This window comes from Phaenicophaeus curvirostris, chromosome 15 (assembly GCF_032191515.1).
Source record: "Phaenicophaeus curvirostris isolate KB17595 chromosome 15, BPBGC_Pcur_1.0, whole genome shotgun sequence".
Taxonomy (NCBI): domain Eukaryota; kingdom Metazoa; phylum Chordata; class Aves; order Cuculiformes; family Cuculidae; genus Phaenicophaeus; species Phaenicophaeus curvirostris.
In genome coordinates, this window is record NC_091406.1 from 15,905,888 (window position 1) to 15,923,048 (window position 17,161).

At 37.5% G+C, this 17,161-nt stretch overlaps 2 protein-coding genes across 2 annotated transcripts in view; one reads left to right on the plus strand and one right to left on the minus strand.

Annotated features, from left to right (window-relative positions):
* The window catches only part of DOCK2 (dedicator of cytokinesis 2), a 173,439-nt gene that overhangs the window by 76,021 nt on the left and 80,257 nt on the right, over positions 1-17,161 (plus strand). The window lies entirely within an intron of this gene.
* INSYN2B (inhibitory synaptic factor family member 2B) overlaps positions 1-17,161 on the minus strand; it is a 37,938-nt gene that overhangs the window by 7,678 nt on the left and 13,099 nt on the right. The window contains exon 2 of the mRNA XM_069869298.1: positions 133-2,314. Within this exon, the coding sequence (XP_069725399.1) occupies positions 133-1,523 (1,391 nt within the window). The 5' untranslated portion in view covers positions 1,524-2,314. The remainder of the gene's footprint in view (positions 1-132; positions 2,315-17,161) is intronic.

Sequence of the window (17,161 nt, forward strand, 5' to 3'; positions counted from 1 at the left end):
AACATTTTTGCAAACTCATCTTTAAATATTCCAGGAAAGCGTTTTTTTTACTTTTTTAGTAGCAAAGGTGAAAAGAATGCTAACATCTACTTTACACTTGTGATGAATTACTGATATTAAAATGCACCGTACCCTTCACTGAGGGCTCTGGATTTTTCCAGGTCTTGGATTACATTCAAAAGTACTTTAATCTTCTCCTGGTTCGACTGCAAGGATTCCTCTACAGACTGCAGCCTGCCTTGTAGGGCACAGAGTTCGCCATGTGCCAAATGAATTTGATTTATTTCGCTAATCTCTTTGTTGGCTTGCGGTTTTATTTCATTCCTTTGAGGATGAGACTTTATGTGAAATCCTTCTAAACAGCTGTTACACTGGGAAACATCTGACTGGGCAGATATTTTCTCAGTTTCAGTATTACATGACAGAACGGATTTTGGTGTGTTACTGCTGGTCAATGATATTATTGTGTGATCGTCATTTGTTAATGTCACACAGCTGGAACCTGCTTTGTGCTCTCCTGCCTGTTGATAGTCTCTGAGGCAACAAGGAGATGAACTGTGATTTGATGGAGGACATAATGGAGTGGTTTCCTTACTGCTCACATCTTTGCTGGCTATAAGTGACCCGGAATCACTTTTATCTGCTTCACAAGAGTCAGAATGAGCATTACATTCACTGCAATTAGCAGAATTGCTTAGGCAAGGGCATGCTTTTTCAGAATTAGACGACAATGTGCTGTTTTCATTACTTTCATTGTTATTTATGACAGTAGAAGAATGTAGTGAATTACTTAAATTCGTGGTTGCGTCTGGTGCATCCGTGGAAACACTGCAGTTTTCCACTTCTTGTGGAAAGCTCACGTGTATGTATTCAGGCACCTGTGTAGAAACAGTTGTCTTCTCTGATACTGAGAAATCTTCTGAGTGGATGGGTCCATTACTTTGTGCTTTAGATGGTCTCTCACTTAACTTACCGGCCACCTCACTATTCCTATATCCATCTTCCAAATGATCAGTTATTCTTAAGTAACAGAGATCTGAGGACATGAGGTCTTGTTCAGATAGATCACCATTTATTTGGGTAGAATTTGCAGGCTCAGTTGGCATTTCTGTTAATGACTTGCTTACTGCCAGCTTTTTCTTTTTAAAAACAGGATAGTGTTTCCTGAGGCTGGGAGATGTTTGTATGGCAATATTCCGAAGCCCCTTCTGAGCCCTTGGAAAAGATGGAGACCAATGCAGCAAAAAATCGTGATCCCTAAATATTTCTGTTTTTCCAGTCGTGAATGCTATGTCTTGAGCAGCATTAGTATCCAGTTCTGTCTCTGTGTGCACACCATCGTCCTTGAATCGAACTTGCTGAGATTTGGTCCTGCGGTGCTGTGGCCGTCTCATAAAATCAGCTGAATCCAGACTGTTCCTTTTCAGTAGCACTGGACGCATTTTCATGTTTTGCTGGGCCATTGAATCACAATTTAGAGTCTGCAAGTAACGTGTTTCTTTGCGACCCATTTCATTTGTCATTTGAACTGTATATTAAGAGTGTTCCCAAGAGGCAAATGAATACTTCACTCCTGAAGAAGCCACACTTTTCATTCTTGTTGTTGTTATTACGTGTACTTTTAAGTGACATGCTCACTTTAGGGATACTCTTTCAAATTAAATTGCTGATCAGACCAAACACTAAGACAAATTAACTATAAAATTCAAGGAAAGATATTTTGTAGCTAGGGGGTGCAGATTCCTTGTATTATCAAGCTAACTCGATCTTTGTCTTACAAAATTGGAATAGGCCATTATGCTTACTAATTAAAAGGTAAGATTGAGTCTATGGCTTTCCTTATGGCTCTTATTTGACAGTCAGCTCTCCATTTGTGATCCAGCCTTTTTAAGTGGTGTAACAGTCACATGTGTTTTATTTTCATGTTGTCTGAACAACAAGTATAGTAACTTCTGGGGGCATTTTCATTTCTGATGCATAGCTTTATTGATGGAATACACCCATTAACACCAAACTCAATTGCTTTCTTTAGAAAGAATTTTTCTTCAACCATCTTTTTCATGTTGTGAACAAAACTCATATTCCCAAAAGGTTAAGCAAAACGTAACCACTTCTGAGCAGGTGAAAATGCAGCATGCAGTGGGTTTCAGTGCAAGAAGTTATTGAGGTGTAGTTGTCACTTCAGTTCTTGCAAACACAAGGGTAATAATATCCAAGTGACTGTTTCATTTGAGGATGTTCCATAAGTGCTTTGGCATCAGAAGAGTGATCCAGACTGAATAACCAGCAAATGGAGAGTAACAGGAATTGTTTCCTGAAAGTAAAAAGACAAGAGTCATAGGTGAACAAAGTGCCAAACGCTCTTTTTCTTCTGCTGTCTCCCAATAACTTTTCATCTCAAGTTGTTCTGTAACTTTGGCATAGAAACTGAAAAATATTTTATAGCTTTCAAGTGTCGAAGATATTCTTCATATGAAATACGAAACACCAACAGTGTATATAAAATACTCAGAGTAGTAGTTTGCTCTTTGTGATCAGTACTTATGTGCAGGCCTGAATATCGTCCCAAATACATATCTTAAATCTTCAGATTTGAAAATGGCTATTAAAGTTGTTACGGATGAAATAGGAAAAAGCTGAACAAAGCAAAATGTGAGTTTTCAATTTGGAAGCATGTTGATGTTCAAACAAAACTCAGATTTTTTTTTTAAATTATTTTTTCTGAGTTTCTCATTTCAGTGTCTTCAGATTTGAGTACAACTCCTGCTCAAGGAAAAATAAGTTTAATTTCAATGTGATTCATGCAAATGGAACACTTGCTGGAGAGATGAAATCTCTTTCCCACGCAGTATCAATTATTTGGGAATTGAGACTGAGATTGCTTGCACATACATGTGAAGGGTGCTACTCTGTTTGCTTGTGGGAGGCTGGCCTCTCAAGTTGTGGTTTGTCACGTTTGTCCATAGGTCACCATGAAAAAACCAAAAAGTAAACATTTTGAGTGATTGCTAAAACTTTTATCTCTGAAAAACAGTTACATCGATAGTCATAACAACCATGGATTACATTAGGAAAGCTAGAGGAACGTAAGAAAACATTTCATTATGGAGCTAAAATTTTACTCGCAAGTATTTTAGGTTTTTTTCAAGTGTAATATAGCCATTAACCCTTTTTGTATCCCCAAACCTAATGCTATGACCCATTTGTCACAGCTGGCACTTCCCTTATGAGAATGTTTGCCACAGAGATATTTTAGTCACAGTTTAAGGTGTAACAAGCATTGATGGCTTTCAAATTCTCTGTGTTTCTTCTATAAAAACAGTATCATTGGCGGAATCTGAAGTGCTAACAAATCATTGCTCCAAATGCAGGTTATGGGTGCGTCCTCTGCACTGAGCACCAGGATGGGCTGTTTGTGAGTTTGTGCTCAAGCACACCTGGATGATCCCTTGAAGCTGTGCAGTCACACCCAGGCTCATTAGCAGTAGATGTTAATGACTGCAGAGCTGTGCAGGGTATCGTGTCTGCAACACCAACCCCTGTGCTGTGATGTGTTCACCGGTGCATGACAGGGTATGTCACAGACATGTCACAATCCATTGCTAATGGACATTTGATGTACTAGAGCTGCAGTAAGAAAATATAAAGGCAATATAAGTGAAAACTCAGTCTTGCACCTCACCCGTGTGAGCTGACAGCTTCCAGCAATCAGGTATGGCAAGAGTAATCTTGTTCCTTCAATATTTATATGTCAAAATGTAAGTTACTTTGATAGAATTTTCTTGGCAACCTTTCTGTTCCAAATTTAGATACATTATAGCTTCCTGAGATAGGACATTTAGGTGAGTGTGTGCCATATATAGTTTGTTTAATTTATGTACTTTTCATTTCTTTGCATTTCTTTGCATTTTACTTGGGACTTAGCACTCCAGGTTTCTACCATTTAAAGGATATTACTGTTTCTTACCCCAGCAGTCTGTGTGACAGACTTCCTTACAAATGTGAACTCTCCTACCCAGACCATTCCAGAATAAACTGAGACAAAGTTCAGTATATGCAATGAGTAGTGTTGCACTAGTAGCAGATTTTAAGTCCTGACTTTCAATACTAACCCAGGTACCTGTAAGTAAATCATATTTACTGTGCTTTTCTTAAATTATGTCATATCTGAAACTTGCTGCTAGAATTAAATAGAATGGGAATGAGAGGAGAAGTTTATGCGAAAGCTGGGAAATTTTTTATGGGATTTTTAATAGGCCAACCATTTGCTATTAGGATTACAGTGATTTTTAAGACTGGGGCTAAATTCTCCATGTTGTGTTAATTTACCATTAACCTTCTTCCCTGCTAATTCACCAGTGGTTTCTTTAGCCTTACTTCTGTTAACTTCGTGTACCTTTTATTTCAGCATTGCACAAACTCTGACATATTTAATTTACAGGAGTTGATGAGATGGGTGCAGTGGGAAGGATACTGTTATAGAATAAACCCAACTGTTATGAAGCCTTATGTAACGTTTAGGTAATGTAATATAATTTAAGCAGAGTAATAACATGCTATTATTCTATTATTAAGTTCTGGAAGAAAATGAGTGTTGGATGATTTCATTGCAAAGAGAAATGTTGCGTAAAACATCGAGGGGAAATAATAAGTACATTAATACCAAATTGTACTTTCGTGGTGTGCTCTCCTAAATCACTGTACTGCTTGTTCACTGGAAACAAATATACACAATAAACAAGTCAAACAGTTTCTGCAAATAAAGTTCCAGTGCCAAGTTCTGAATTCACATATCGTTCTCTAATTACTGGAAGCTTTATACAGTTTTATATGAGAATTTATCCAAATACTGCAGTAGCATTCTCTACTTCCCATCACAGCTGCTGTGCTCCAGGCAGATGGACTGCTTTAAAAGTTATTCTTGCCCAATTAAATTCAGAAAGAAGCTTTAGAAGTCTAATCCTTTGTGTTTTAAAGACAAGTAAAAAGCCCTTAGGGGTTTTAGGAGAGCTCTCTACTTTGGCAATGGAGGCCTGTGAGCTAGATTCTTGCATTCTTAATTTGCAAATTGTTATTTTAATTATATGTGATTTTTAGCTAACTGGGCATCCACTGGTCTGGGGTTTGTATGAATTGTTGTAATGGAAGTTTTGATGCTCTTATTAGTATTGAAACAAGCTGAAATAAAAAATATATAGGTAGGAATTCTCAACTATTTGGACTGAAAACCCAAATGAGTGAATTTCAATGAGTTATAGGCGTCTGTATTTACATGAATAGATCAGTGTAACATTGCCAATTTACTATGCTTAGGCAACTTTCCCCTTGCCCAGGATATAATTCCTCGTTCTTTTCTGTCATAGCAGTTTACAAGTCTTGTTTTGCTGGTTATTTCACATTGGCTGAAGTATGAAAAATTCTAAGGATCTATTTTATAGAAATGCTTTCAATGTGTTAATTTAACTTATGTTACTCTTAACAAAGAGTGTATGTCAATTTAAAACTTAAGTCTTGTAATAATATTATCTGTTTTGGGAGGAGAAATTTACTGGGATTTCACGTTTGCCAGGGTTGTGTGGCCTCGCATCCCGCCACGCAGCCTCTCCGTCCCTGGCCCTTTCCTGGGCAGCTACCTATCAGCCCTGAGGAAATGCCTTGTGCCTTGGTTATTTTGCTTAAAGAACATTGTGGGTTTGTTCCAATCTCTTCATTCACTGGTTTTTGAAACATGTGGTCTATTTGTTAATGTTATTTTTCAATGGTGCATATTTCGCGCTTTTCAGTGGTTTGAGTATGTAAATCTGGCTGACATATCATTGCATGTTTGCATGTTAGGTTTTTTCCCTGCTGTTAAAGCAGATCTTGATTTTTTTTTTAAGTTTGCATGTGTTGCGCACACACAGGGTTCTAGTACTTATAGGGTGGCTACAAAGAGGATGGAGGCTCTCTCCACAAGAACGCACGTAGCAAAAATAAGGGGCAATGGTTACAAGTTGGAGAAGGAGAAGTTTCGTCTCAGTATAAGAAACAATATTTTTGACAGTAAGGACAATCATTCACTAAAACAATTGCCCCAAGGATGTGGTTATATCTCCCTCACTGGAGGTTTTCGACATTCAATTGGACAAGGAGCTCAATAATCTCATCTAGGCTCCCTCTTCAAAGAGAAGCTGGACTAGATGATGACCAGGACTGTCCTGTGAGTCTATGATTCCTGACCTTTTGTGGCAATAATAGAACCTTAGCCAAACTGCCTCGATTCCTCATTGTCCCCAAGCCAAAAGGTGAAATAGTTTGCGGTTTGTCTTTGTTCTCTCTCCAGCCACAGTCCTTGTCAAGTTTCTATGGTTTGCCTTCTTTCTTTTCAGTGCAGCGCAAGTTTTAAAATGTACATGTTGGCAAAAATATGATGAGACAGATTGCTGCATATTTTTCTTTTGAGATGTAAAATTTACAGCTGGGATGAAAAATCATCTATCCAATGTGGAAGCAATCTTTAAAATATAAAAGAATACGGCAATTTAATAATTTAGTAGTTCTGTAAGTGTCAAAATTCTTAATGTTATTATACAATTTTTTCTTTGTTCAGTACTCTCTCAAAGGTAACCTCTAAAGCAAAAATCATACTATGTCATTTTAGGATGGATTATAATGAACACCTCACATTTTTATAATGTAAGAAACCTCAGTGGAGTTCACAGTCCTATTTTCTGCAGACTTCAAAGTTCAGTAAGGCCAGAAAGGAATTAATCACAGTCTAGTGGACTGTAGAATGATTTTTAATAGTTGCACCTTTAATTTAAGGCAACCTTTATGTTTATAGCAGGCTCTCATATAGTAGCATCAGGTTATTGGGGGATTTTGAGAGGCTGGAGGAGAACTATAAGAGAATAATAGAATACCATTGTGTAAGCAACTGCTAGCATTCTCTTGATGTGAATAGCTTTAAAGATAAAATAAATAAGGCTTATACTTCCTTGAAAACTTCCTACTCTTCTGGATCATGAAAGCACTTCTATGCTCTTCTCATCCTAAAATGCCTATTGAGTATTATTGAAACATTATTTTTTTCTCTTTTGAATAGATCAGTGATAGATTTTCTTAAAAAGCAATTTGTGACCTTATATACTGCTAGGTTAATGCTGCACTGGGGAAAAATAAGTTTTAATTCAAGTTCTCCATTATAAGGGGGGGCAGGAATCAAAATGTGTCTGAAGAGGTTTTTCCCTTGTGTATTTCCCCATGTTGTCTCAGATACCAGGGTGTTTTCTAATGTTATTGTAGACTTAGTTTGGACTGGAGCTGGATTTGGATATTTATCAGGTGAAGTTATGATAAAATCTCTTCCTATCTGAACCATTCCACATCCATTTACGTGTTTTCACAGCACCTTTAGCATGATTCCACTCCACTCATTTCATGAGTGTCCTGACAACTCCCTTGGCTTCCCCAGTCAGAACTAGTGATGGAACACTTCCAGACTACGGAGCTGGTCAATTGCTGCTGTTGGTTTCAGCAGAAATCTATAGGTCTGGAGTTGGTGCCATGCATGTCTTTGAAAAGGGTAGTATTATTAATTCTAGTGTTCAATCAGCAGCTGTAACTGTGATATGGACACTGTGATTAGGTGCTATCTTTCTTCGAGCACTTGCACTGATTAGTTTCACAGCGTTCCAGTTTACAGATTGGAAGTTAATTAAATGATTAATGTTTGTGGCAGTCCTTTGAGTCCTAGTCAGTCTTAAAAGTACCCCCATGAAGCAATGAACTGCATGTGAGAAATGAAATTGTGAACTAGAATAATCATCATATAGATTGATTGGATATCTTGGGCCCAGACCACTGAATATCTCCTCTGATACATGTTATTAACCATCAGGGCACATAGCAGGCTGTCCAGGTCAGTGCAACAGTTCTGTTGGAAAGCTTTACTCCAGACTTTGCTGGGATGGTACTTGCTAACATATCTGAGAATGTTTTTACTGGTTGTGAAAAGGATCTGCAGCAAAGTACAGACAAGATCATATCCCAGTTTGGAGTTACCTGATGTACCAGCTATAGACTTTAGGATGCAGATGTAATTAGCGGTTGAAGTATTTCAGTAGTCATTAATGGCAGCAAACTGAACTTTGCTCCCAGATTTTCATAAGGTCTGCAAAGGACTTGTCTTAAATTCCACAGTTTTCTCACTTTTCTCTTTCAAGATTTCCTTTATTGTATTCATTACGATGTTACTGCAGTTCAGCTGTTTCTATGACATGCTTTGGTTTTTCTTGGATTTAACTATTACAATCGACTTGTGTAATACTTGCTAATAATATGCCTGTAACAACAGATTTTGAAACCTCTCAAATAAGTTCCGGTAGTTGTTTTTTTGTTTGTTTGTTCCACTATTTGCATCTGTTTGCACATTTTGGCACAATCTTAGTTCTCTGTTTCCATCTGTGTACCCTGGTTTTGTGCATAGCACCTGGGCAAATAAGTAGATGTAGTGAGCTCCCACTAGATCATTGAAGGCTGCTACAGATACAGCCGTAGGTTTCTCCTGATTTGATTTATTTCTCCCTGGTCAGGATGGGTGGACTGGTGAAACCCCTCTGTTGTCAGGAAGCATCTTTCCAACTTAAGTAGAAACTCGGTGAGTTTCTCAAAGCTTTATAAAAGATACGGAAGTGTGAAAAGGAGTAAAAAGCTAAGTCAGTGAGAACTGTTTTGGCTTACTTTCATATTGCTCTAGATGAAAGCTTCTCTTTTTTTTTAAAATACACAGAATCATAAAATTGTTATGATCAGAACAGACCCCTAAGATCATTCAGTGCAGCCAACAACCCAAGTGCACACTCTCAAACACTGAAATATCCAGCCAAGTACACCTTTATTTTTCTTGATGTGGCCCCTTTAATATAGTGTCAACTTCTATGTTTTTGTAGTCATTTTCTTTGTAATATCTCAGCTCATTTAATCTTTGAAAACTTTGGTGCATTTATTGGGTTAGAGCTCAGGGCTTAATTTAAAAATGGCAAAATTCTGAAAAGGCAAGGTTTTAATGTTCAGAAGACTTATACGGAATCTTTCTGACAGCTTAGTTAGACCCTCTAAAGTATATCGCTTTTTCCTTGCCTTTTGAACATACAATATAAGCAGTGTCTGCTGAACAGAGACACTCACCAGTTTTATGCATGAACATTAACATGAAATGGTAGTCTAATTATCTTCCAATCATGACTTTTCTTCAGCTTGCAAATATACATAAGTTTTTGAGGATGTCAGAGGATCAAATGAGACTCAAATTCTTCCTTTTATGAAGCTGACTTTCAGAGGCAGCATGTGGTGATCCAGGTATTTATTATTAGTGAAAAACATAGAGCAAGGGCAGTGTGACATACAGGGGGCGGTTTGGTATGCAAATCTTAATAGTTTCACAGTGTTTTCTTCCAGCATCTCATTGGCACTGAAACAAAAAGGTTTTCTCTTTTGAAAAAAACCTTTAAGACTAGAAGCAAGAAGTTTTAGTGAGCAGGTTTTAGAAAGGAAACTGATGGCAATGTACTGAAAGTTATAGATGAAATGCAAGGAGGCTTCAGAACGGAGTATTTTCAGAAGAAAATGGCTGAAAGATAGAGAGCCTTTTAAGTAAAAATAAACCCCAAAAGTGCAAATTGGCAGCTTATTATGATACACGGGAAAAAGCTGGCAGAGAAGAAGAAAGATGAAGCTATTGAGAGATATTTTAAAATGGCCTCTGTGTAACAGGCCAATCGTTTATCGCAACAGGGAGTCTTGTTGCTTTGGGTCCCACAGAATAAACCAAAAAGCTATTTCTGAGGGTAGAAGTATTTATTATGAGAAATTGGAATAATTTTGTGTAGCATAGCTTGGTATCTACAGTTTTCTCCAGTGCACAGCTTGTCTTGTGTCGTGTTCTTTCATTAGTTATTGTTATTGGCCAGTACACAGAATATCCTTTTCTGGTGGTGCGTGCTGCCACACAAGAGTTCCGTGTACATTTCTGTACTTGTTCAAAGATTCCCTACAGGTCTGGTAATGCCAAATGGACTTTGCTTTAGCATCTAAGAAACAAGAACCTAAGAAGATGGTGTGAACTTGCTTATGAATCCTGCTAGCAGATTTTGTGAACTGCCTCAAAGTGGGATTGAGGTGAATGGAGAGGGGGCTCTAACACAGTTAAGTAATACAGGATAGGGTGTGGGCTTCTGACTTCAGTACACTTCAGCAATGGATGATATTATAGCATTTTATCTGAGTAATATTAAAGCCAGATTTGAACATTACTTTAGGTTGGCGAGACTGAGTAGAGAAGATGCTGTGATATTTTCTGCAGCAGAAAGAAGGACTTTGCTAAGCAACTTATAGGAATAAAAAATTTAGTGTGGTTTGGCTATACTTTGATTGAGGTGATGCAGTGCCATTCCACATGAAGAACTGAAGATGCACTGAAAGGTAAAATCATTATGATCTTTTTTCTGAATATATTTTTCAGATCTACGGTACTTGAAATTCCTTTATTCTAATCTAATAAAAACACAATTTCAACCATTGCCTTTTAAAGAGATGATACATTCCATTGGCTATTTCAGAACAAAAGGCTTCATGGATTAGAAAACAATACTGTCTCATTTATTTTGGAGCACATATTTGAAATTGTTAATATCAAATTTGCTGTCAGAAGACAAGGTGCAACATATACTTTCCTCCTAAGTGAGTGCATTTGGACACATAAATATATAGTAGACAAGTTGGATTTTTTTTTTCTCCCCGGTGTCAATTTGCTAAGACAAGTGTACTTAAAACTGAGAAATTTCTCTTGATGAAATGCTTGAGTACATACAGGAAGATGGAAGTTATCCAATGTGACAGGTTGGTGAGCTGGGAAATGTCCAAATAGCTGGTTCATATCATAAAATTTCAGTGCTCTTTCTCGTACTAGTCTGGTATTCTCCTGTCTCCTTGGTAGTTGAAAAAATACCCCCATGCACTCGATGCTTCTATGAGTATGCATACGTACTACATTTTTGAGTACTGTAAATATTTGCAGGCTTTATAAAACGTTAACCTGTCTATGTATATATAGGTAGATATAATTGTGTAGGTAGCCTGTGTGTAGGCAGGTGTGCACATTTCTGTGTGTATGAGAGCAAGCACTGCTTTGCAGGCCTTTGCAGTTTGGTTACAGATGTATTTGTTCGTGAGACTTGCCCTTTGAACTTTCTCTTCGACTAGTTAAAATAACTCTGCCTGTTATAACAACCAAACTGAATATTTTTTCCTAAGTAACAGACTGAAAAGCTACGTTTCCATGATTCCTATGGTGACAGTTTGCCACTCCCCACCACTTTTATTCTGTGTGTCTTTTTGAAAAGAATGCTCTAGGAAACGTATGACATGGATTTAATATGTGGGATTTGACACGTTTGTTCTGCTCTCCCCTACCTTACCTGACACTCTTGAGCCCTGGCTAGTTCAGCTGCTTATATATTACCCAGAGAGTCTTCTCCATATATTGGGGAGAGGGGAGTTTCTTTATCTTTTTTTTTTTTTTATTCCTTCTTGCTAGTCCCTTATCTCTTTGTTATTTCAGTCCTATTTCATAGCATATGTTGTTTTTTTCCAGTGAAGTGTCAACAATAACTACAAGTAGCAACATTTGTTGATCTCCTGTGTTTATCGACAGAATTTTTGGGTTTGTTAACTCAGAATCTTAGTGCAGGTGAGGAAAAAGATCAAAAGTGTGGTTTTACTCCCTTGGACTTTGAAGGTTCACCTCCCTTCATAATATGTGTGCTGAATTCCTTCTTTCATTACCATGCTTACCACTCCTGTTTATTTCTGAACACTGAGAGTCTGCATCTTTTCTAGACAGAAGATGAAGAAGCCAACACTACCTCAAGTGTCCTATGATTGTTCTGTAACAAAATCCCTTCCTATCATCCCACAGCATCTTGTGTGCTATCCTAAGCAACACAAAGAGTGATTGACTTTGCTGTTATGGCACATTTCATTACAGATTTCACTTTTCAATGCTTGGCTCACGCTAGTATTTTCAGAAATTCTTTTAATATTGGCATCTTATGCACAGATTTGTGGCATTCCTTATGAACATATGTTGGCTATAACATGCAGCGATAACTTTTACCTTTTCAAATGCACCACAGTGTAGTGTAAGTATCCAGCTGAAGCCACCACTTGCTCAGGGAGGGATAATAATTGCTTATTCTGTTGTACTCTGAACATGAGATTTCTGTCTTCCTTTGTGAGCTGCAGAACTCTTTGTTTTAAATATATACGCTCTTCTCAAACTGAAATTCAAACGCTAGTGAAATGATATTGCATGCTTTGTTAAGTTTTGGTCATTAATGAAAGGTTATGAGGATGGCTGGCTGCCCTTGAGAAAGATGTCCATGTAGCATGCAGAAAGACTTTAAGTATATAACAGGAAAAATTTTGCCATCTTTAACAAAGTTCTCCTGTTCTACAAAGCACTACTGCTTTCGTTGCTGCGCTGCTGGATTTTGACAGTATCATAATGAAATTCATATATTTTCCTTCGGTAACTATATAGAATGCCTACTAACCTGACACCATCTGCCCCAAGCTGTGTAATTTTTCATTGTGTTTATGAATAATTGGTGGTCAATCCAATATATCACTTGATTATTAAAGGCATTTTTACTTTTTCTAACTAATCTGCTTAATGCAGCAGTGCACCATAGGTGGGAATATAGGAATCCTGGATAAAATCCTAATAATAAACACTGTGATTCCATTTACAGTATGAGTCTCTGTATTGACGGTGCAGTTGAAGCCTGCCTGAGAGGGATAACATAATTTCTTCCTGCAGATCTCCCAGATGACTTAAAAGTATGACTTACAGGTCAAAATTGTTGCTCAATGAACCTGTTGAGGATATTATTAAAACAAGTGTGAGTTGTCTTCTCATGTGCAGTGAGAAGGGGCATACTAGGGGCAAAAGGAGGAGTCGAGCATTAGACTTGTATGGACAACGTGGGGAAAAGAAATGTCTTTGTTCCGTGGCTCTGCTATTATTCTTATTTGTCAAAATAGATGTACAAACTGTAGCGAGAGTGAACACTTTTATTCCAATAAAGACTATTATGTATTTTGTGTGTAGGCTTAGATACTTCGATATTCTGGGCAGTTTTGTTCTGAATTTCTGAAGCAAGTTTTTGTGTTAAGTGTTTTTAAAAGTACAGCTGTATTTAATCTGTATCCATTCATGCCTCGGTATTTGATGGAGAGTTTCTTCTGTTCCTGTCCACTTGGATGGTGCATGACACATTCTCTATATTAGAGTTGTTGGGTGAATAGGAAAAGAAGATGACTTTGGGGGTAATACTGCTCTGGTAGATGAAGAGCTGTTTCCATTTTGAACTAGAGATATGTGGGATGTAGCTAAGAGATATGAATTTCAGGGAAGAGGACTATTTCTTTCCTAAACTATTTATGAACAGAATCTTTCTGAAGACTGACTTCTACACCTGAGTTGTTTTCTTCATTATGGTATTTAGTTACTTTCAAAAATCAAATTTTGAGTGTACCTGCTGCAGTCCCTTTGATTTCAGTTGACTTCTGTATTCACTTATTCAATTAATTTATCACTTCAGAGCAAGAAGAATGATATGGCCAAGCTGAGTCTAAAAATGTTTAGCAATTTGCTGTGATGCAGCTGTACTTAATGCCTTGTTAAGCATTATATTTTCAGTTGTGATTCTTCAGGATCTCCATAACTTAGTATTTTTTTTTTTTTTGCCATGTCAGTACGGGCAAGTACTTAGTAAATATATGGAGGCAACTGTTACTGTCACATGTTGCAAACCTATTGGATATAATGGGAGACAATGAGAGAAGAAACCATGACAGGTTCTGGCTGAAATACATTTTCCAATGGCTTCTGGGTTTGCTATGGAAATACTGAAACCCATGTGGAAAGACTGTGCCAGATCTCATCATGGTAATGGGACTGGAATTTAAAATCTACATCTTGAGGCTTTTCCACCTGTATTCCTGTAGGCCAGTAAATGGCATCAGGAATGCGAGTGGCAGTGTATTTTGTCACCATGGGATATGTTTTCTGTACTTAGCTGAATACGCCTTGCTGAGTTTCCTTCCAACTGTTGGTTTTGAGAAATATTTTCAGTGTGGGGGAATTGAATTGGCAGTTCGGAGTTCGTGTTACCAAAAACTGGCTGACAGTAACCACTGGAGAGACTGAAATTATGCTGATTGGCTTTGTTAGAATGTATGTAGAGTATGACATTTCCCATAAGCTCCCTGTTCTGGTACCAAAAGCTGTAGGTGGAGTAAGAATGTAGGCTGAGATATAATGAGCTGAGGACTCCTCTGAGAAAATCTGCTATCAGTTACAATCATGGCTGCTTTTCAGTATCAGCAGAATGTTTTTCTCAGGTTTTATTGTTCCGCAGTGTAGCCTGCTAGGTCAGTCTCTTGTATTGGCATGTCTTTTCTTTGAATGTTTGTGTTTGCAAAGACAAGTAGTGATATATAATTGTCAATAAAGTTGATAGCTAGATTGTTGTATGAATTCTGTCTCATTCAGTCCTTAACCTGCCACAACTCAGAATTTCTGTTGTTTTTTAGGGGGACTGGTGGGAACACCAAGCAAGAAACCTCTGTTTATTATGAGTTCCTGCTATCTAGCAAGTAATTTTGCTTCAAAATACACCAGCCTAGTGGTGTTCAAGATTTCAGTGACATGCATTTTGGGGAATTAGATTTCAATACATGAGAATTACATGATAGCTAAGTCTTTGGGCATGTTTATTCCCTTCCTTTGGCTTTGCATTGGTCAATTTTGCATCTATTTCATATTATCCATAGTGGAGGCATCAGGGAACATCAAAGTTCAGATTTATAAATCTTACAAGAATTCACTAAACACAACAGTTAGTATCCTGACTGGCTATTTATTCTAAGATCCCAACAGCTTGGTGTTGCTAATCAATATTGGAAGTGACAACACAGGAATATTTTACTTTGTTTGCATCTGATCTCTTGCGCAGTGTTTATCTTTCAGTCCATGAGAAGGGTTGCAGCTTTAGTTTCTTTTGTGTGCATTCTGAAGGAGATGTTTTTCAGTCTGGTACACCACCTTATCTACAATTCCCTGTTAGTTTATTCTGTTATTTTATAGACCACTTCTGTCCTGTGTACTTGAATGCATTTTGGCTCAATGTTGCTTGTGAGGTGCACAGATTATTCTGCAGGGTGGGTGACTTTGAAACTGAATTGAAGCATCATTATTGCTTTGCTACCTTTTCTAAAAGTAGAGGGGAAGTTGATTTTCAAAAGCCTTGCTGCTTGTGAGGAGAGGATTTGAAAAAAATCCCACTTCAGTTAGTTATTGGCAGCCTGAAAAATAATGTAGCCTTTCAAGTGCTCTCTAAATTTTGCACCACTCCCAGTATTAGGATCCCCAGGCATTGGACTCATTCTTTGTCAGAGATTCCAATTCCAAGTAAGAGAATTGTTGTCATGTGTAGCATTATTTTAAAATATTTATGCCTAAATACTCTTCCTTCTTTACAGCAATAGTATGACAAATCATTCAAATCTGGTCTCACTGGGTCAGACAAACAAATAAATACCAACCCCAAACCAATTCAAATACTATTCTTTTATTCTGGTTTTTCCTTTTTCTATTATAATTGCTGACTTACGACAGGTTCTGAGAGTTTAAAATTGTCTCAGAACTAGCAGGTACTGAGGAATGCATGACCGTGGAGTGTTCAAAACAAACAACTAACTTTGTCCCTTGGTATTTAGAAAGCAAATGCGCTTATCTTCTTTATTCAAAGCTTGTTTATTTGTCAATGCAGTAGACTGGAAAAGGTCTGAGTTACATAGGGACTGGATGCTCAGCTGGAACTCACATGTGCTTGATAACTGAGGGTGAGATCTTAAGAACATTCAAAAATCAGGAGGAAAAATTTACTTTTCCTATCAATGTTGTACCTCTGTTTGTGAACTAATTGCTTTGCTTTATTCAGCTCCTAATCTTTAAACTATTCACTGTCTCTTATTATTAGTTTTAAAACGCCTACGTGGAGAAAGTGAAGCTCTGTGGTTAGAGGTTAGTATCAAGATGTCACAATGTTCTAAAGTTAAGGGCTGAGATTCTGTAGCTGTGGGTCTTCTGGCACTCTGCACAGGTATAGAGGATGAAGCAGATTCTGTGCATTTGCGTAATCTTGGGAGAATAAAGTACAGTAAGATGTCTTTAGGGAACATAGTGAAATAAAATTAATGTTATATTTAAAAGGAAGCCAGTACAATGACTAAAACGCCCAAACCAAACTGTGGTGATATCATATTTTATGTGCTGAGATGGGACGGGAAGAAAGAGGTCTCAAAACTTATTGAAGTACTATATATATATATATATATATATCCTGCTGGAGGCACTCACAATCAACTGGCTCTTTTGTCTAGTCTGTCCTTGAATGCCTCCAAAAGGCAGAGCTACAATAATCTGGTACAGAAAGCAGAGAGAAGTGCAGGTAAGCATTTCACCATCCTCTTGGGGAGGGTGATGCTTAACCCTGGAACCCTGTTGGGTTTAAGATGACAGAACACAAAGGATCCTAGGGTCATTTTTTAACTATCTCCTAGTGTGGTTACTAAATGAAAGATTAAGATCTGTGAACACACCAAGGGCTCTGAACCTTGCTGAAGAAATTAACTGCACGTGTAGCTTCTCTGGGCAACAGAAGCAAATGTTCCAGAAATGTCAAGGGCATGTTTCTTTGCCTTTTCTCATATCAATTATTTCTTAATATTTGTATGTTGTCATTGATTTCCTAACTTCTATAAATTCAAATTTTACTTTTAGCTAGTAAACTTATTATTGAATAGTCAGAGAAGTAAATGGTTGGTGGATGTCTCCCACAAATCTCTGTTTTATTATTCAGTCTTTATTGGGCTGGCATTTTGGACAAGTCCAGAAGGTGATTGTGGGAATTGAAATAAGTGGAACTGCATGGAAATAAGTATCCTCAAAAAAAATATTGTATTTTGAAATTAGTTTATCACAGCTGAAGGTGGTAAACTTGAAAGGTAGAGAGAATGCATGTAGTAGGCTCAACAAATTAATACATGTCCTGTT